Source organism: Prionailurus viverrinus, chromosome B3, assembly GCF_022837055.1.
Source record: "Prionailurus viverrinus isolate Anna chromosome B3, UM_Priviv_1.0, whole genome shotgun sequence".
Lineage (NCBI taxonomy): Eukaryota > Metazoa > Chordata > Mammalia > Carnivora > Felidae > Prionailurus > Prionailurus viverrinus.
Window position 1 is genome coordinate 36,841,402 of NC_062566.1, and position 21,315 is coordinate 36,862,716.

A 21,315-nucleotide genomic window follows, 5' to 3' on the forward strand; every position below is an offset into this window, starting at 1 on the left:
CTGGGTGGCTCAGTCTGTTGAGCATCCGACTTCAGCTCAGGTCATGATCTCACAGCTCATGAATCTGAGTGCCATATCAGGCTCTGTGTTGACAGCTCAGAGCCTGAAGCCTGCTTCAGATTCTGTGTCTCCTTCTCTCTCTCTGCCCTTCCCAGATTGTGCTCGCTCACTCTCTCTATCAAAAATAAACAAACATTAAACAAAATTCTTACAAACATAAAATGATATACAGGGTATACTGTTAAATAAAAGAGGCAAAGTCCAGCGCAGTCTGTGCTGCCAGTGCAGAGCCCTACATGGGGCTTGAACCCATGAACCGCGAGATCATGACCTGAGCCAAAACCAAGAGTCCCACTTACCCAACTGAGCTACCCAGGCACCCCCGCCCCCCAACCAGTATAGCTTTAACTTTTGGAACCATGCTAATGTTTTATACATTCAAAAAGTAAAATAAAAATCAGCCTTGAAAGAAAAGTGAAAAAAATCCAAAATGGGAATCAAATGCAAATGAACCCAAATGTAAATCAAATAAATAAGTTTATTAAAAGACAGAAAGTAACCTAAGTGGCTTTTGAGCATAATACTTTATATATTGTCAGTATACAGATAAACATAACTATGAACAAATATTGAACTCTAGTTAAAAGGGGTTTTCTTTACAATGGTATGGGTTAGCAGTTCTGGAACTACTTTCTCTGATTATGGCACACAGAACAAATAAGTACATATACTGAGGAAAATGAGAACCAGATTTTCAATGTCAGAGAAGAGCATTGCAAATATGAAAAGGCTGTTGAAGGGAAATACTGGGCAAGACCAGACCTGTGTTGTTGAATTGGAATTATAAGGATTAATATGAACTCACACACACATACACACACACACACACACACACACACACACACACACACACAGACATGTGCATTTATTTATATTTCTTAGCTCTTATCTGCTGAGAGATCCTAGTTTACAAACATCACTCCCACTAAACAGAATAAGGAATACTTGGAAAAACGGCTGACTCCAAGGCTGGGGAAGGCTGAGTATAAGACGAGACTGGAGTATCCTGCTGTGTCAGAAAGTAAGAAAGAGCTCAAAGAACAATTAGGGACATGTCAAAACTATAGCTTAAGTTGCCCCTACTAGTCATACATGCTAATATGAGCCTCAAATTATAACAGTATCACAGAATAAAATTTAAAAAATCTATGAGTCCATACTAATACAATAAATGAATAAATAAATAGGTGGGAGAGAAATGAAAGCTCTTCTTTACAGAATACTAATATATTTAGAAGAAATACAAATTAAAAATTCAACATCGTAAAAAAAAATTCAACATGTCGCAACCATCCTACTAATAAGTGATTCAGTCAAGAATCATCAATGGATGCTAAATTATTGGGTGAAAGCTTGGAACAGCATATACACACAAATTCTAAAGGACCTCCGAAAAAGATACTAATAGCAAAAGAAAAATAGTAACTTTACAGTGGAATAACGTTGTAAATATTACCTTAATACCGGAAGTTAACATTACCAAAAATGAGACAAACCAACATCATATACCTCTTGATAGGAAGTCCTGAGAAGACACATTACTTTTGTAGTAGTCCTATGAAAAAAGTGCATGACCTGAATCTAATCATGAGAAAATATCAGAAAAACTCAAATTGAAGTACATTTTATAAAATAATTGGCCTGTATTCTTTAAAAAATACCATGATCTGAAAGATAAAAGACAAGAAACAGTTCCAGATAAAAGAAAACTAAAGAGTTATGACAACAAAATGAAATGCATGATCCTGGATTAGATCTGAGGTAGCTAGGTAGGTGTAACACAAAGGAAAAGTGCTGTAAAGGACATACATAAGGGACATTATTGGGACAAATGGAGAAATCCGAATATGGAATGTGCATACCATTAATATTCTATCAGTATTAATGTCCTGTTTTCACCAATATCCTACACTTACTGAAAAGAAACTCCTTGTTCTTAGAAAAAACACAAACTAAAGTATTTATTGACAAAGAAGCATTTTATCTGCAAATTATTCAGGGGGGAAATATACAAACAGAGGGTGCATACATAAATAACACAAATGGGGTAAAATGTTAATCATTGGTGAGTCTAGGCAAAGACTCTTAACCATAGAGAACAGATGGTTACCAAAGACGGGAGGGAATGGGTTAAATAAGTGATGGGGATTAAGGAGGGCACTTGTTGTAATGAGCACTGGGTGTTGTTTGAAAGTGTGGAATCATTAAATTCTAAACCTGAAACCAGTATTACACTGTATGTTAACTAACTGGAATTTAAATAAAACCTTGGGGGAAAAAAAGTACATGGGAGTTCTTTGTATTATTCTTAGCAATGTGTCTTTAAGTGTGGAATTATATCAAAATACAAGTTTTGGGAGATTAAAAAAATTTTATTCTTTACTTCCAATTCAGGACACACTTTTTGGGGTACCTAGATAGTTCAGTCAGTTAAGCATCCGACTTCGGCTTAGGTCATGATCTCATGGTTTGTGGGTTCGAGCCCCACATTGTGCTCTCTGCTGTCAGCAAGGAGTCCGCTGGCTTCAGATCCTCTGTCCTCCCCCCTCTCTCTCTGCTGCTCCCTCTCTCTCTCTCTCAAAATAAATAAATAAACTTTTAAAAAGTTAATTAATTTAAAAAGAACACACTTTTTTTAAAATACCAAAACACAAGGAACAAGGCTAAATTACCAATGCGCAGAGCCAAAGAGTTTTATGAACCCAGCATTAACTCCACTATATTGATGATGAACTAATCCAGTAAAAATATTACAACATATTAAATGTAGTAGTCCAAAGGACCTTACAACTTTCTTTTACATATTCAAAGTCTGGCGTGTGATTTGGTTTCCTAAGCAGAGTCAAAAATCCCCTCTGGTCTACCTAGTTTTTTTGCTGACTCTAATAGAAACAATATCTTGCTCTGTCCATCAGAGAAGGTAAATCTGAGTTTGAATTTTTACTCAAATAGAGTAAGGCAAAAGTTCAGTCTCAGTGATTTAACTATCTGAATGATAATTAGTAAGATCCATTTTTGACAGGACAAAGATCTTGCCCTAAAAACAGATTTAAAATATTTCATTTAAAAATAGACACCAAATTAAACATGGCAGACCAACTTCTCTCTAATCTCCTGTTCCTAACATCCCACTAAAATGACAAAAAAGGAATTAAACTGATAATAATTCACAAGGATAAAGAGAACACGTGAGGCAACCAAAGCACACAAAAGATTTCAACATGTTTTTGGAAGTCAGGAAGAAGTTAGAGGAGCTTTAAGAATCTTAGTAGTGCAAAGGAAGCTACAACCTAACTGCCAGCAGAAAAGAATGCAGACAGGAGGTGGCCCTGGGCTCAGGGACACTAGGCACAGCAGACAGCAGGAGAAGGACAGGATTGAAAACAATGGATCTAAGGGCTGTAAGGAACAACTGAATCATGAAACTTCCTACACCCTGATGTCAGAACATTCATGGCCAGGTGTATAGCCTGGGAAAACTGGAAAACTGAAAAACTGAATAGAGCTAAAAAAAAGTTCTCATAGAGACATCTTCAGTGTCACCTCCAATGAAAAAAGTTCCCCTTACCTCATAGCAAAGCCAAATATAAACAAGCCCCATCAACTCACGAAGCTTTTTAGTGCCTCACTCTTGTATGAAGACAGACAGACAAAGATTAAACAAATCCTTGAAAAAACCCCTAGTCTGAATCGTTTTAAAAGAAAGGGACACCTGGCTGGCTCAGGCGGTAGAGCATGCAACTCTGGACCTCAGGGTCATGAGTTCAAGCCCCATGTTAGGCACAGAAATTACTGAAAAGAAAAGAAAAGAAAAGAAAAGAAAAGAAAAGAAGGAAGAAAGGAAGAAAGAGAAGGAAGAATGAACGAACAAGAGGAATCCAGAGGAAACAAATAATGTAGCACAGAAGCACAGAAAAACTTTAAAACAAATTCTAAAACTCTGGAGTAATAGAAGATACTGCAGAAAAGCAAAAGGATATATGAAGAGGCAATGGTCAGAAAAACGAGAAAAAGCTCTTGAAAATTAAAAATATGATTGTCAAAATTCAATAAAAAGGATAGAAGAAAAAATTAAGGAAATATTTCAGGAACTGGAGCCAAAGGGCAAAGAAATAAAAAGATAAGAAAATACAAGTTCTATCCAGGACAACCAACATTCAATTAATAGGAGTTCCAGAAAGAAAAAAGAACAAATTGAGAGATATGAGTATGGGAAGATAAGTATGTTATCAAACACGGACACTGAAAGGCCCCTTCAGTACCCATCACAATAAAAGAAAAACTACCCATACCAACACATATCACTCTGAGATTTCAGAACACTAAGGGTAAAAAGACTATCCTAAAAGCATCCAGAAAAAGAATAAAAGGATATACACTATGTGAAGTCTTAATAATCAGAAAGGCATCAGGTTTCTCAACAGCAACACTGGAAGCCTAAAAACAAAGAAACAACACTTTCCTATTTCTCAGAGAAAAATCTTTTCTAACTAACAGTCTATAGTCAGTCAAGCAATCAAGTATGAAGGTGGAATAAAAGTGTCAGGCTTGCATGGGGTCAAAAATCTGCCTTCTATGAGGAGGGGGCTGTATAACATAGTCCAACAAAAGTCTAATAAACCAAGAAAGAAAAAGAAATGGGATCCAGGAAATGGGAGATCTCAGTGACAAGAGAACAGCAAGGGAGTAATAGGATAAAATAGGATAAAAAGTGCACAGTAGGCCTAGAGAACAATCTGTTCAAATAGGAGCAAGAAGGCCCTGGAAAAGAGGTCTTCAGAAAAAAAAATAATAATACTAAGAGATTGTCTGCTTAAGTGCTTGAAAAACAATATTCATAGACATTTGACAAATTTAGAAGTAAATCTGGGAGAAATTTTGTAGAAGGCAAATTTTTTAAGAAAGGCAATTATTAACTCAAGGAAAAATAAAATTCTGGACAAGAAAGAAAAAGTACTCTCCATATTAACCAAAACTTGTACTCTAACTATATTGAGAAATGCAAAAATGGGCAGAAAGGAGAGTGGAACAAACACTAGTGTCCCCATTTACCAGAGCAAGATGCCAAGAGATAAAGCCTAAAAGCAATAAATTAAGAAATAACAATGTATTACTTAGAAGTATACAGGTATTTACCTGCATGAGAGAGAAAACTAAATGGACCTTAAAGTGGTTGTCTATGGCAGTAAAATTGAGGGCAGAGGGGAGGGAAATTGCTGCTGTGTTTTAAACCTTTGGCTACTATGACTTAATTATGTACATGTATTACTTTTTGAAAACATGAATTAATCTTTAAAAGGTAAATTGATAAAGTCCTATCAATTCATGTAACTGCCCAAACCATTTTTTCATCTTTAAGAAAAAGCATGTCTAAAAGTTATTACATGGCACTTAGTGATGTATGGAATTGCTGAATCACTATACTGTACACTTGAAACTAATATAAAACTGTATGTTAACTATACTGGAATTAAAAATTTTTTTAAATCTCTTACATGACATAAAATTTACAATAGCAACTTATCATATGAGGTGTGTTAGGCACACAGTGAATTCCCTATATACTACAAGTAGAATTTGCAGAGCTAATTGTATGTGTTTTTTACTAGAGAATATAATTTCAAAACTGGCCAAAACGTGTCATCTATATGTTAGCAGATCCAGTTACCTACAGAGCTAGAAAAGAGAGGGCATCTGGTCTTGCTGACTTCCCACATAGAGGCAAATTTTGATCCATAAGGCTGGTCCCCTCACCTGAGATTAAATGCTCAAGCATTTTAATCTATTTTGAAATTTCTGTAATCAGTTTTCAACATCAAATGCAAACAACATATGGAAATAATGTATGTGAAACTATATAAGCCCCCAAACAGTAATGCATTAAATAAAATTGTTATTAGTCATTCTATCACAAACTCTGACTTCTTCAGACCTATTTTGGTGAAAAACCTAATGAAGCTATTATGTATGCTACATCTACCCTACCAGCCTTCAGCTAACTGCTGGAAATGTGCCCCTACCTCCAAATGAGGGGAAAGGGTAGTGGGGAGGAGGATTAAAACTACTAAAGCCAAAGCAGATTACCAAATCTAGAGTCAAAATGGGCCACTTTTGCCTTTGGAAGACCAGACACAAATAACTGCAGAAAAATTACCAAGAGTTTATATTTATATCGTTTCAAAAATAACTTCCCCTATGAAGCAGATTATGCAGAATGAAAACAAAAGCCATGCATCACTTAAGAATAATTCTGATGGGGCACCTGGGTGGCTCAGTCGGTTAAGTGTCTGACTTCGGCTCAGGTCATGATCTCACAGTTTGTGAGTTCGAGCCCTGCGTCGGGCTCTGTGCTGACAGCTCAGAGCCTGGAGCCTGCTTCAGATTCCATGTCTCCCTCTCTCTCTGCCCTCCCCCGCTTGTGCTCTGTCTCTCTCTCTCAAAAATAAACATTTAAAAAAAAAAAGAATAATTCTGACATCCAATTTTTCCATTTATTTCACATAGCAAGATCTAATCTATTCCATGCTTTTGCCAATAAACTGAGTAAGCAAATCCAATGGTAGTGAGATCTTCAAAAGAAAACAATCAGGTCATAAATATAAACACCACACAACTATTATTTCAAAAGAGCAAGTATATGCAATACAAGACTCATATATATACGTGGGTACATATACGAATATTTATAATTTATATTTATGAATAAATAAAATAAGTAAGAAGTTTAAGAACCTCCCATTGTCAAAGACTTTACTCAGAGAACAGGTTTAATATCTGCATTGTATAATTCTCTTCCTAGTTTTCTGTGGTTACATAATAAAGGAAAGCAGTAAAGCACAAAGGGGTGGGGGTGGGGAACACCACACTTGTATTTACTGGTATGCTGGGAATCTCTTCATTCTCCAAAAATCAGTGTGACTATTTATGAAAAAATGGAAAGAAAAACTATAAAATGGGCACATACTTATATTCTGCCTAAGGGGCTAGATACCAAATATTACAGAAAATAGGCACCTGCAAACTCCAACAGCTGTTCTAATTGTTTAACAAAAAACAAGAGTTGGAATTTTTAAAAAAATAGTGGACCCAAATCTAAAAACTGACCCACATTTCCCCAAAATATCTATTAGTTGTTCAAAGAAGAAAAACCCACAAAAGCCTAAAAAATGTTTTTAAATGAGGCTCTAAAAAGACTACAAACAAAACACTTAAAATAACTGAATGTAACTGATGTAGTAAAGCTCTCAAGTTAAACTCTCGTGTCATGAATGTTGACGTCTGGCAACTACTGCACACCCATAAGGTAAAACTTGAGTCCTTAGTCGGTGCAGAGCAATTTCTCCAATGTTAACACATCTCACAATTAACATTCAAAATAACTTTAAAATTTTTTAATATTTATTTATTATTTTTGAGAGAGACAGAGCACAAGTTGGAGGGGGAAGAGAGAGAGGGAGGCACAGAGTCTGAAGCAGGCTCCAGGCTCTGAGCCGTCAGCACAGAGCCCAACACGGGGCTCAAACCCTCAAACCATGAGATCATGACCTGAGCAGAAGTCAGAGGCTCAACCAACTGAGCCACCCAGGCTCCCCTAACATTCAAAATAATTTAAGTGGAAGCTAGAGTTAATCTCAAATAAATCAAAGGACGTTTAACAGTGTGGCATTAAAATTAAAAGATTATCAATCAATAACCTAAGTACTGGACCCAAGAACTCTAAGAATGATTGACAGATTGATTGATGGATGTTTATTTATTTTTGAGAGAGAAACAGACAGACTGTGAGGGGGGTAGGGGCAGAGAGTAGGAAACACAGAATCCAAAGCAGGCTCCAGGCTCTGAGCTGTTAGCACAGAGCCTGACACAGGGCTCAAACCCACGAACTGTGAGATCATGACCTGAGCCAGTCAGACACTTAACCGACTGAGCCACCCAGCCACGCCAGCAACTAACTCTAAGTTTTAAATAGAAGTTCTTTTTTAAAAAAATATTACATTAAAGCATTTCTCTAACATGTTATCTATCAATTTTTCCAAAACATTCTAGAGCAAAAACTGTTTCCTTGAAATTTCAGTATGATCTTCAAAAACTTTGACCAAAACATTACCATCCCAATATTGTGCAACAAATGTTCAAAACAAAGGAATGAACAATAATCTATTATTATCCAATAAGTGTAGTATCTTACAAGCAGTTAAATTAAACCTGTAGGAATATGACAGTTAATCACCAGCCTGCTCTTTCTGATGATGAGATAGTACAAGAACAGTCTATAAAATGAAGAGTCTTCAGGGTAGGTCAAGGATAAACAGGCAAACAGATGTTTACAAAGCTGTCTTAAACCTAACTAGAAAAAATATCAGGACTGAATGTCTACTCAAGATGGAAAACGGCCCACTGATAGAACTATTCAATCCTAAAGCACAGTACAAAGTCTTCACATAAAAACCAGTTGGTTATATCTTTTCAAAGATACAAGCTAGTTCATATTGTAAAAATAAACTTTGAATTCCCACCTTGTATTTATTAATCATGAAGCATTTAGCTAACACAAACACTAAGACAACTATAAACTTCAATGTCTAAGTTTAATTTCAACAATAGTTTTCAAAATCTGAAATGGCCTAAGTTCATCTGCATTTTATACATCTGTAAATAACACACATACATACTTTTCAATATTTAAGAGAGGGAAATCTGTTTTAATCTTTGTAGTCTAAAAACTATAATTAACCTTTATAAGAAATACAACTGGAAAATCTTAGACCATAACTAAGTGGAATCTACAAAGTACACTGGCCTAAAAGCAAAAATTCAAAAAACCTCTGAGCTACCAGAAGCAAAAGCAAAATTTCATATCTTAAGAATTCCCTATCTCCCCTACCCCATATGAAAACCACCTCCAAGAAGAATCTCCTCTACCAGAAACAAAATTTAAAAATGAGAAGGGACTTGGACCACCTGGGTGGCTCAGGTGGTTAACCGCCGACTTCAGCTCAGGTCATGCTCTTGCAGTTCATGAGTTCGAGCCCCATGTCAGGCTCTGCACTGACAGCTCAGAGCCTGGAGCCTGCTGTGGATTCTGTCTCCCTCTCTCTCTGCTCCTTCCCCACTTGTGCTCTCTCTGTCTCTTAAAAATAAATAAACATTAAAAAAAAATTAAAAATGAGAAGGACAACTTCAAGAGCAGAAGCACATTTATTTTTTCTTAATGTTTTATTTTTATTTTTGAGACAGCACAAGCAGAGGAGGGGCAAAGAAAGAGAGACCAGGATTTGAAGTGGGCTCTAAGCTGACAGCAGTGAGCCAATGAGCCCAATGTGGGGCTCAAATTCACGAACACAATGTGAGATCATGATCTGAGCTGAAGTCAGATGCTCACCCAGCCACCTAGGTACCGGAAGAACAGAAGCGCATTTTAAAAATAACCAAAGGCTAACTGCATTTTATCCATTGCTATGTTGAGAAGGCTGATTTATTATATCTGAACTAAAGTAATATGAATTTCAGACAACAAAAAAAAATTAGAGCTGAACTGTAATGAAGTTAAGACATTCAAAAACAGCAGTTTCTTCCAACCACATTACCAATCTTGTTCCAACTTGTCTGCACTTTAATCAATAAACAGGGAGAGGAAAGGCTAATCAAATACAGAATTTTAAAATAAATTATTTTCAAAATGTGGAATTTAAAACATATTTCTGCCAAAAATCTTCAAAGGAATTATTTCCAGTATGTTTCCAAACACGTTAAATCCTTTAAATTATTAAGCACTAAGTTACTGGATGACAAAATAAAGACCCTGCTTTTTAAAAGGCAAGCTGAAAGTATGGTTTGAATGGTATTTGAATCTAAGCTTTGGGCTATCTCTAATACCCCCAAGCATCTTAAGCAACTCTCTTAATCTTTGTCTCAGTTTCACAATCCATAAAACAGGAAAAACTACAAGGATGGGCAGTTAATTAAATTAGTCAGGATTAAACGCTAGCAATCTTCTTTGAAGTTACTTTATGTTGTTCTCCATTCTCCTCCTACTCAGTAAAACTAATAGATGAGAAAACATCTGGAATTACTATAGATACTAACATCTGCAGACTCACAGCAGCTAAAAGATGATCTCTACATACAAGTTTCTAAATTAAAAAGCATTCAAACCCCAAAAGATTCCAGGATACAACTGCAATGAACAAGTTTTAGGTAAATTTTCTTTCAATCTAAAAGACACCTACTCTTACCTACATTCTCAATTTAGACTTACTATGAATCACAGAGCATCTTGAGAGGTCTTGGCACAAAATAATTCTAGGTAAGATGAACAAGCTGTTACTAATATCAATGCTATTCTCACCACTCTAAACTGTCAATCAAGGTAAGCTTCATCACAAATATACCATCCAAAAAGTACTAGCCCCTGCTGAGAATCTAAGTACTTCCTTCTAAGCCATCTGTCCAGGAAAGCTCTATTAAAACACCCAGAATGCAATTGCTCTCATGTCTAAAGGAGCTATGAATAAACATGAAACACTAAAATATATTAAACCGTATATATTTTCCACTTCAAGCACTGATAAACTACCTACCCAACTCTATTCCAATGCCTAGGCTGAACACCAAACCCATAAGGAGGGAGGTGGGAAACTGCAGTTAATCAAAGGATAATATTTTTTTTTAAAGGAGAAAAATAGGGGTGCCTGGGTGGCTCAGTCGGTTAAGCATCAGACTTCAGCTCAGGTCATAATCTCGTCATTTGTGGGGTCAAGCCACCATGTGGGGTTCTGTGCTGAGAACTTGGGAGCCTGGAGCCTGCTTCAGATTATGGATCTGTCTCTCCCTCTCTCTCCCTCTCTCTCTCTCTCTCTCTCTCTCTCTCTGCCCCTCCCCTGCTCACGCTCTGTCCCTGTCTCTCAAAAATATTAAAAAAAAAAAAAAAAGAAGAAGAAAAAATACATAAAATAGCTCAAGAGAGAAAAACTCTAAAAGAAAGAAAAAAACAAAGTTGGGGGAAATGTACATGTAAATTACTCCCTGATAGAAGAGAGACTCAATTAAATTTTTAAAACAGGAATTTAAATTACTCACTGAGCTCAAACTACTTACTCTCCTGCTTACTGAGCTACAAATACTACAAACGTATTTCTAAATCTAGTTTCAACAATCCAAAAATGAATCTATTAAATTCCAGTAAAGAAGGAAATTGCATATATTAAAATGATTTAAAAAGTAGGATGTTATAAAGGCCTAAGGCTAATGCTGTAAAAGCAAATAAAGATGAGAAGGAATTATTTTGAGAATAAATGAATAACGGGAAACCGAAACAAAGAGTTCACATTCTCCTCTTAACCCTATCCTTTCTTCTGCTTTGGACATGAAGGATATTCTTTGTATACTACTAAGAATACTATTTAGAAAATAACTTCTGATCAATGTGTCAAAACTTCACAACAGCAAAACGTTAGGCTCAATGCCCAGACTACAGCCTCTCCAAGCAAATACACAAAGCACACTCTGGATTCTAGGTATTTCACATCTACTACCAATTATTTAGAGACTTTGCTAAGGCTGGTTTAAGGTTCTGGGGGTGAGGGGCAATCCTGCTAGAAAAACTCGAAAGACAATTACATTTGACTTAAGCTTACAAATATTACCAACAAAGTTTAAGTTCTTCAGAGAAGTATATAAAATTCAAATGTTAGCCTCTAGAATTAATGCGAAAAGCATCACCTGTCCACTGATTTTGAACTGCCCCAACCACACTGACACTAAAATGTCCACCTGCCCATCTATAAACACAGAATGCCAAAAGAATACAAATTCATTGTGGCAACAACATTGCAGAAGGCCATTTGCTCATAATCCAGACAAAGTATACCTTACAAACTAAAATATTAGGAGTGAGGTCTGGTGAAAGGATTCTGGGGAGAAGTTCACTCTGCATTTATTTTCAACATAAAGTTTAAGGCCATTCCAGCCATGATCTTAAGTTGAAGAAATTCCTTCATTCATTAAGCAAATATTTACTGAGTGTCTTATATACATGCTAAGCACCTAATAAGTACTTCAAACAGTGTTACCAAAAGCAGACAATACATTCGACTCAAGGATGAACAAATGACTGATCCTATCTAGAAAATTTAGTCTACTGGGCATCCAAGAGTCTTCTTTAGATGAAGGTTGTAAGAGAAATATGACACAAGATAACCCATCACCAGATCAAGGTAATTTCTCACATTTATCACAAGCTTTACTAAAAATCACAAATTTATTACCACTGTCAAGGACTCAATAATTAGTGCCTATTCTTATTAAACGGATCTTCAAAACGGGTGGGGGTATCTCTAATGTCCACCCCCAATTGAAGAACACTCACTTCATTTACACTTAGTTTTCTTGGGTAGAATAATGTGAGGGCAACTGTGTACTGGAAACTTAAAGAGGTATTCTCAGCTCTTTGAAGAATTAATCAGGGAAAATTCTCATGACTATGCTATTAAAATTTCTCCAATTTACCTGGCTATTTTATTTAATCCAAACACCTTAGGTCCAAATGCTTATTCTTTGGCCTTAGTTATTAAAACAGTTGTGTTTAGGGCACCTTTTTTTAAACAATTTGTGTTTTCTCTCCTGTATTTTACCACTTGTTCAGTCATTTTACCCACAAAAGTAAGAAATGCCCAAGCCTCCAGCTTCTGAAAATAACATCTGGTATGTGCACGTAACAAAGATCTTGAGAGAATGTCCTAGTTTTTATTTAAAACTTTTTCACTTAAAATGAAATGCCCTTAGCAAAGATTAGACATAAATCAGCCTTTACCTTATTAGGAAATTGCTATTTTCAACATTTACCTTAAACCACAACATGGATTTATCTTCTAACCTGTTAGCTTCCTGTCTCTCACCAACTAGATTAGACTGTAACTTTTTTGAGAGGACAGGACAACTGGACCCCAACAGAACTGGATCCGTTCCCAGCAAATATATTTGAAAAACCCTGTAAGTCTCCACAAAGACATAAATGTGGCTAGCCTTAAGGATTTATCTAATATTTTAAAGCTTTTTATTAGAGCAATTGTCCTTCACGGTTAGTATAGTTATATTACTAGTGCATTCTCAAAGTGTGGTCCTGGACCCCTGAGAGTTTCCAAAACCCTGTCAGGGGTATAGTGAAGTCAAACCATTTTCATAAATAATAATAAGATGTTACTTTTATTGTTTACCCTCATTCTCTCACAAGCATACAGTGGAGTTTTCCAGAGGCTACATGATGTGTGGTATCTCAAGAGACTGAATGCAGAAGCAGATACGAAAATGCAGCTGTCTCCTATTAAGCTAGACAATAATAAGAGCTGCAGAACTGTAAAATAATGCCACTCTCCTTATTAAATCTTTGTTTTGAAAAATACAGTTATTTTATGTAAACTATTGTTTCTATTAACAGGTAATGGGTTTATTACTGTTATTTGTAAATGACTTACTAAAATATATTTAAATTTTGTTTTAATATCTAGTACAGCAAATATCAATAGACACAAGCCATACAAAAGCTGAGGTTTCAGTAGTTTTTAAGTACATAGGGGTCCCAAGAAGAAAAAGTTTGAGAACCACTGTAGTATACAATTATATAACCTAACATACAGTGCCTTATTCCATAAATAAGAAGCTCAAGTTAATGCTGAAATATAATTACTTCTTACACACCCTAATCTTGTTGAGTAAGATATCTCCTTGCAAAGCGTAATTCAGCATAAAGCCAGTCTGTCCTAGGCCCTATTTAAGGGGCTTTAGATATTTAAGTATGCAGACTCCTATTTATAAAGATGTTCTGGCTGTAATACCACCTATTACTTGCCTAGTGTACAGGAGTTTCCCAACACTTTCACGAAAAATTATCTTGTTCATCCTAGCAGCAACCTGTGAAGTAGATGTGAAGTATTACCCCCCCCCCTTTTTTTTTACAGATGAAATAATCAAAGTGATGCTCAAAAGAAAAAGAACTACTTGTCCAAGGATGTACTGCTAGCTAACAGAGCCTAGGACGTTGGCCTTTTGCAATTTGCTTGGCTGCCTTAAGGCTGTTTCACTGTGGTGTAATTGCAAGCTCCCAAAGAAAACAAGGCGAGGGCATTACTTTTATTGTCCCAGTGCCAAAACAGGGATTTTTTTTTCCCTCCTTAATAAGAATGTAATCGGACTCAATACTCAGTCACAGCATTATTCAACACACTGGCTACCCTTTTGGTCCCCTACCAAAAAAAAGAAAGAAAGAAAATAAATTCCAGAGTTAGAGAATAAATACCAGAATACATAACACTCCAAGATGATGAATTAGTTAACGACTCACAGATTTACTAATCATTTAATCACTGAAACAGGCAGGCAAGAACAAGATCAAGCTCAATACAGTAACAGAAGATTATATCAACAAATAGATGACAAGAGGTTAAAACGGGAGGCCCATACAAAACGGGTTCAATTCACAAAACATGAACAGAAGGAAAGAAAACATAAAGTTGTGAATCTAGCTTTATTGATTCTAGAAATCCAAGCATGTGACTAGAACCACCCTTGTGAAGCAATGTCAGAGACAAATTTTGTTTCAAGATGCAAAGACCGCCATCCTCCTCCTGGGAAAGAAATCACCCCACATTTAAGGCTACACATAATACTTTGTTCTTGTTATCAGCACAAGTCTGTTAGTTATGCTCCATTTTAACTTCAGTTCCTCAAGAGATACTCATTTTTCTGCACTTATTTCCACAGTCAAGTGGACTCCCTGACTGACAAAGGCCAAGACTGACTCACAACAGGCTATCTGCCACTTGCATAAGCTCTTTCCCCTTTATAATTTTTTTAATGTTTATTTATTTTGAGATATAGAGAGCACGCCCACAAGCACAGGGGAGGGTGGGGGCAGGGATGGGTGACTGGAGCAGAGAGAGTGAGAGTGAGAGACAGTGAGAGTGAGGGAGTGAGAGAGAGTGAGAATCCCAAGCAGGCTTCGTGCTGTCAGCACAGAGGCCAACACAGGGCTTGATCCCATGAACCGTTCATGACCTGAGCTGGAACCAAGAGTCAGACACTTCAACAACTGAGCCACCCAGGCGTCCCTCTTTTTTAGATGCATATGCTCAGCGAGGCCATCTTTAAATTCGATGTGATTTTACCTAGAAAAAACCAGAAGTGTGCTGTCCACTTTGTACCCCTGAAGTTTACTACAGATGAGCAAGAGCCCCATTCCTCAAGTGATAAGCTTTTCCTAGTGTTTACTTTGGTCCTTTGTTTTTCAAATCTCTGGGGCGGGTGGGGGGGGGGATTAAAAGTTAGGTTATAGCACCACAGCTATAGCTACAATTATAGCTAATGCACCCCCAACCAATTTGTAAAACGATTTGCTACACCGTATTTATTTTTCCATACTCAACATTCACTGTGGAAGAGAAATTTGTAGGTGAAAGCTAATTTGTACAAGTTTCTGCACCTTCATAAAAAAACTGCAATACTGCACTGTAAAACCAATTTAACCAGTTAATCTTTAAAGGCATCATGCAGAAAAAGATCATCCGACTTTACAAAGGCACGAAAAAGCATCAAACCTCTGAAAGCTCCAAGAAACCGCAGTTTTTTCTAGTCCTTACCCTAGAGTACCTTTTTCTTTGTGGCGTTGCCTATGTTTTTCTCCAAGGACATAATCACCATTTAAGAAGTAACCTGTCAAAAGTGTTAAAGCGTTCTCTCAACTACCTTCCCAGCTCCAAACCACAATGATAAATGTCACACATCCAAACTGTACCATTTTCATTTTCCTATATTTCTTCAAGTGAACTTAAGGGTTTTGAAATGCACAATTCAAATTTTACACTACACCTCAAGCTACCATTGATCATCTCAAAGCTAATAAACAAAGACTCTAGCGGCGGCACCAGGGCCCTACCAGGAAGTAATCAAAGCAGTGTGGCTGGTGCGATCCTAAGTCGCTAGAGCAGACAATAAGAGGGCACTGGGGCTTCCAAAGAGCCCAACAGAAGGAGTTAAGATGCTTAAGTAACGCAAAAGCAGTACATAAACCTAATAACGGTCCTACAGCACATGAATTCGGGAATCCTAACGCAATTTCAGACAACCCAAAAGATATGAAAGGCAACTCGAGCCGCCCTTCCAAACCAGCTGCTGGCTCAGCCTCCGGAGCTTTTTAGCCCGCAGCCTGTCTTCAAACTTCACCCTTCACGTTTGATGAAAGACTCCAACCTCCGCCGCCCGAGTTCCGAGCGCCTCTCGGGGCTGAGGGCTCCCACCTGGCGTGGATCGAGTTGCCCGAGCCTGCCGGGAAGCGAAAGGAAGCCGGGCGGAGGAAGCGGCGAAGGGCCCCTGCGCGCCCCGCAGCCCAAACAAAGCTGCGCCCGGTGAGCGGCGCTTTTCTCGTGCGGTTGAGGAGGGACGCAACCCGGGCCCCACCACACGTGCGGCCGCCGCGTGGGGGCCGGACACCCGCCCCCACAGCCCCGGACCCGGCGACACGGGTGAGTACAGCCCCCCGGCAGGGCGGGGCGGGGGGCGAGCCGCGCGGGCCCGGGCCCCCGCCCGCCGCTGCCCCCACGCGCTCGTGGCCCCCGCGGGCTCCCGCCCCTCTCGGGCCTCTCCTCAGCGGGCCGGGCCGTCGGGCCGCGGGAAACAAAGGAGCCGCCGCCGCTCCACCCGCGGCGCCCGCCCGAGTCCGCCTCACCGAGTACCCCTCCCCAGCCGCCGGGCCCGGCTCGCCCTCACCCCACCCTGGGTCCGCGCGCCGGCCGCCCGCGGCCCCTAGACGGCAGGCCGGGCGAGACCGGGGCCTCGGGTGCGCGGCAGGGCCGCCCCGGGGCCGCACTCACCGCTGCAACACCAAGACGACGGGGAGCCGTTGGGGAACTTGGCTGAGTCCGGAGTGATGCAGACGCTTGAGCTGAGGTGTGGACACTCCATTGCCACGAGGAGGGCGGCGAGGAAGACTAAGGCTCGGAGACTGGGAGACGGGGCGGGGGGCGGCGCGGCTGCGAAGGCTCCGTCTGGGGTCGCTCCTCGCCGGGCGCTCGGCCGACGGCGGCTGCGTCCCGAGCCCTTGCGTCAAAGAAAGCAAAGGCTTCCGGGCGCCGGGTTTTCCCACCCGCCGTCTCCAGAAGCCCCGCTCCCAAGAACGTGGAATTCCGCGATCCGGGTTCTACCGCCACCCATAGGCTCAGGGCTTCCGTCTTCCCAGGCCGGCCCCGCCCCGCCCCTAGTCAGGCCCCGCCCCCAGACCCGGCCCCGCCCCCGTCCTCTCGCTCCGGGTGGGGTTCCAAAGCGCGCGGGCGGGTGGCGCTGAGAATCCCGCTGCGTTCGCGAGTGACTTCCCAACTTTGCAGCGCGGAGCGGCTGTGGCTTCCCCCTCTTACCGGTAAGGGTGGGGCGCCAAGCCCCCACACGCCGGGCAGGTCCGCTGCGTTTACCGCGGAGGAGCGAGTGCTCACAGAGAAGACTGATCCGGCGTGTTGTGTGGTGGTCTGACTACTCTGTGGTAGAACATCTGGCCACTCAGAAAAGTGTGAAGAAAATAAAAACCACCTGGGCAGACGGGGACTGGAGCTCCCATTTTACACACGAAGACACAAGCGCAGAGAGGTTTAGGTACTGGCTCCCGGTGGCCCAGCGGGCTGCATACATCCCAGAACAGTCCCGATTTAGTGTTATGCTCCCTGCGACAGGTTCGATATTGACCTGGTTCTAGGTTCTGAACACGTGGCCTTTAGCCAGTCACCTGGGTGCTGTATGGCTGGGACCGCGGGGGCGCCCACGAACCTGGCTTCAGATCTTGTCACTGTGACTCACCATCTGCTTTGCCTGGAACACGTGGTTGGACTTTCATCCCTAACCCCCCAGTGTGGGTTTAAGCGAGATGTAACCTGGGTTTGCTGCGTGCGAGGTCTCAATTACTATGTGATAAAAAGGGAAGGGATCTAACATTTGTTAGATCCTACTACTTTTTTCGTTAGACACCTACTAGCCAGGCACTTGACACACAATATCTCATTTAAACCTCGTACCGCTCTGCTAGCTGCCGTTACCCTACCCTTTTTGGCCTGGGGGAATTGGTTAATCCAAGCGAGGACTGGATCCCTAGCTCTCAGACCGATCTGTAGAAAAAGGGGCCAGGGCAATCCTCAACCGGCCGCTTGGGCAGTCATTATACCCGAGCTAGCCTGCGATCTCTCTGGGGAATGGCCTTGAGGACGTCCGGGGCTATTACAAATATTGCCTCAAAGTTGGAGCTTCTTGTAAAACCCGGCGAAGGAGCTGCAGGGCCAGGAGGCGAGCGGGGGCGGGGTGGGGGTGGGGGCTGATGTGGCAATCCTGCGGGCAGGGCGAAAGGGGGAAGGAAGGTCAGGAAATGATTAACCGGGCAGGGCCGGGTAGTGGTTAGAGCTGGGCAACTCCCCGCAGCAGCGCAGTCCTGAAGCAGCCCAGGACGCCCTCCCGGTCACTTGTCACGCCTTCCCATTCCTACCCCACCTACGCCCCGCTCCCTCCCCCGGCCCCCTTCCCCCCCCCCCCCCCCACCCTCCACCAGGACTCGGTTTCTTCCTCTCATTCTTCTGCCTCATGATGTTTAGTCAGTCACCTGGGGCATCTCTGCCGACCCTTTTCTCCCAGCAATACTTTGGAATTAAAGCTCTTCTGTTGCTTTCCGAGTTTTATTTGATTGCTTTTAGAGCATGCCCCGGTCTGGGGATTTTATGGCAGTGAGGAGTGTGGAAAGTGTAGCTGCTCAAATACTAGCTCTGTTGCCTACTTGATGGCCAACTTTAGCAAGCAAATGTCTCTCTAGTCCTCCCAACCCTTTTTTTCCTAATCTGTAAAAGTGGAAAAATAATACTTATCTCACAAGGAAGATGGAAGACTTCATAAGAATTGCCACTACTGAGTAGATAGCCCATAATTTATAGCTTTTTTTTTTTTTAATAGCCTGTGAGGACATAATTCCCCAGGAAGGGGGTGGATAAACAATAAATCGGACCTTTGCTCAATCTGACCTTCCAGTCCTCTCCAGTCCTTCTTCCAATGCCTGGCTAGAGCAACCTCTGTTTCTCTCTAAACAACTACCCCCCCATTTAGTATCCATACCCTCTCATTTAGCCATGGAGCAGGCGCTGACCCATGTCCTCTTCATTTCAGTATGTACTGCTTTTTTCACCCTCCAAGAGACTCAGTTTCCTCATCCTCTAGACCTCAGCTTAAACATTACTTCCTCAGAAAGGCCTTTCCTGACCCCTCTCCACCCCTAGGTTATTTCCAGGTGATGCCTATGTGATGCCCTTGTCTGGCCCCATACTCTGCCTATTGGGAACACTCTTCATGCGTGTAATTATCTATTTAATGTCTGTCTCCCCCTTGGAGGTCCATAAGAGTAGCAAGCAAGTCTGTCTGGTTTCCTTCTGTATTCCTAACATATGGAACATGGACGATTTCCAATAAGTAAGTGTTCAATAATGCATGAATGAATGAATGAATGAATGAGTGATCGATTAGCAATGTCTACCAGGGGCAGGAGCTGAGGAAGTGGCTGGTATTAGGGCAGGTATTTGCCACTCCCCTGCCCCTCCCAGTTGATCTCTAAATTTCCTTTGGGCTCTGAGTTTATCATTTTAATGACATTAGGAATGCTCAAGCACCTAAAGTGTAAACTGCTAAAAAAAAAAAAAAAAAAAAAAAAAGAAGAAGAAGAAGAAAAAAAAGGAAAAGAAGGTTTTTATTAGCGTCTTCTTCCTCCCAAGTAGAATTTAAAACTCCTGTGAGTAGGGGCCCTAATTTAGTCATCACTGACTGCTAAAGTTCCCAAAGGGCAAACTATGACTTTCCAACAGTCAAACAGTCCAGAGAAGCTGGGCAAAATCAGAAAGGCCCTCCTGGGGCTTTCACTAAATTTCCCTAAAATACAGAGAACTTTCCTGTGTCTCAGCTTTCATTTTATATATATATATATATATATATATATATATATATATATACACACATATATATACACATATATATGCACATATATTCATACATATGTATACATGTACATACATACATATGCATGTGTATACACACATTTTTGGTGGGGGGGAACCTTCACGGTGAGTAAATGTGTCAAAAGGGGGAAGACCATGGCCATGCACGCTGAGAAATCAACTTTCTCAGTTCCTGATCTCTCCCGGCTACCTATAACAATGTTTGCTTTTTTGTTCTTAGCCCATATCCCTTTGGCTCCTGGGAGCCCTGACATACATAGAGCCCTGGTGGTGACAAGCCAACCTCCAGCTCGGGCAGTAGGGAAGGCAGCGGTGGGGATTCCCCGACCAGCCCTCTAGAGACCGGGGAACTGGGGCGGGGCAGGGACGTGGGGGGAGCTCCTGCCAGGAGCAGGGGGAGTATTTTAAAAGTTTGCACTTTTCAGAGGACAGGAATACACAATTTCAACCATGCTATCAAACGGTTTCTCTTATAAAGGATATATATATATATATATATATATATATATATATATATATACACATACACACATATACATATATACATATATATGTATATATATATATAAAGGAGGGGGCCTGCTGAGAGGGGACGTCATACGTTGCCATGGGAACAATGATCAGGAAAGGTCTCAAGGTTGCTGTGACCTTCCCCTAGCCTTACACTTGAGATTTGTACCAGAAGTGGGTGGCCCCGAAGCAAGGATTACAAACTGACCAGGCCCTGGAGAAGACTAGCTATCTCCACGCAGGCTTATTGGAAGCACACAGAGAGCTGAGTTAATTATTTACCGTAGAGATTTTTTTTTTTTCTAAGAGCAAAGCCTCCTTGGGAAACCAAACTTAGATCTAGAGAAGGCTTGGCGAAGATTCAGAAGTGAGGGGGCAGGTAGGAACAGCCCCTCGGGACTCTTTTATCACCTGGTTTGATTTTCCAAGAGGCTCTTATCTGATACTTCCTTGCTTGTTTACTTGTTTATCTAGTATCAGTCTCTTCCATGAGAACAGAGACCTTTCCAGTCCTGTTCACTGCCTGATTTCCAACTCCTGGAATTGAGCCTGGTTCTCTGCAGGTCCTGGGTAACTATTTGAAAAACTGAAGGAAGGTGGGTGTGGCCTTGAGCCAGCCAGCGTTCTCTTTCGTAGTCCCGAATACTTATGTGCGGTGTAATTTTCCCACTTCTTCCATTTACCCCTTTCGCATTATCTCCCTGCCCCCAATTCTCCAGTGGCTCTC

The 21,315-nt window shown here is 40.8% G+C and overlaps 1 protein-coding gene across 3 annotated transcripts in view; it reads right to left on the minus strand.

The window, feature by feature from the left end:
- The window catches only part of USP3 (ubiquitin specific peptidase 3), a 105,759-nt gene extending 88,558 nt beyond the window's left edge, over nucleotides 1-17,201 (minus strand). Inside the window, exon 1 of one of the 3 annotated variants that reach the window (XM_047861951.1) lies at nucleotides 16,923-17,201. In XM_047861951.1, coding sequence (XP_047717907.1) covers nucleotides 16,923-17,013 — 91 coding nt within the window. In that variant the 5' untranslated portion in view covers nucleotides 17,014-17,201. The remainder of the gene's footprint in view (nucleotides 1-16,922) is intronic. The other 2 variants (XM_047861949.1, XM_047861950.1) reach the window with 2 other exon arrangements.
- Nucleotides 17,202-21,315: the final 4,114 nt, after the last annotated feature.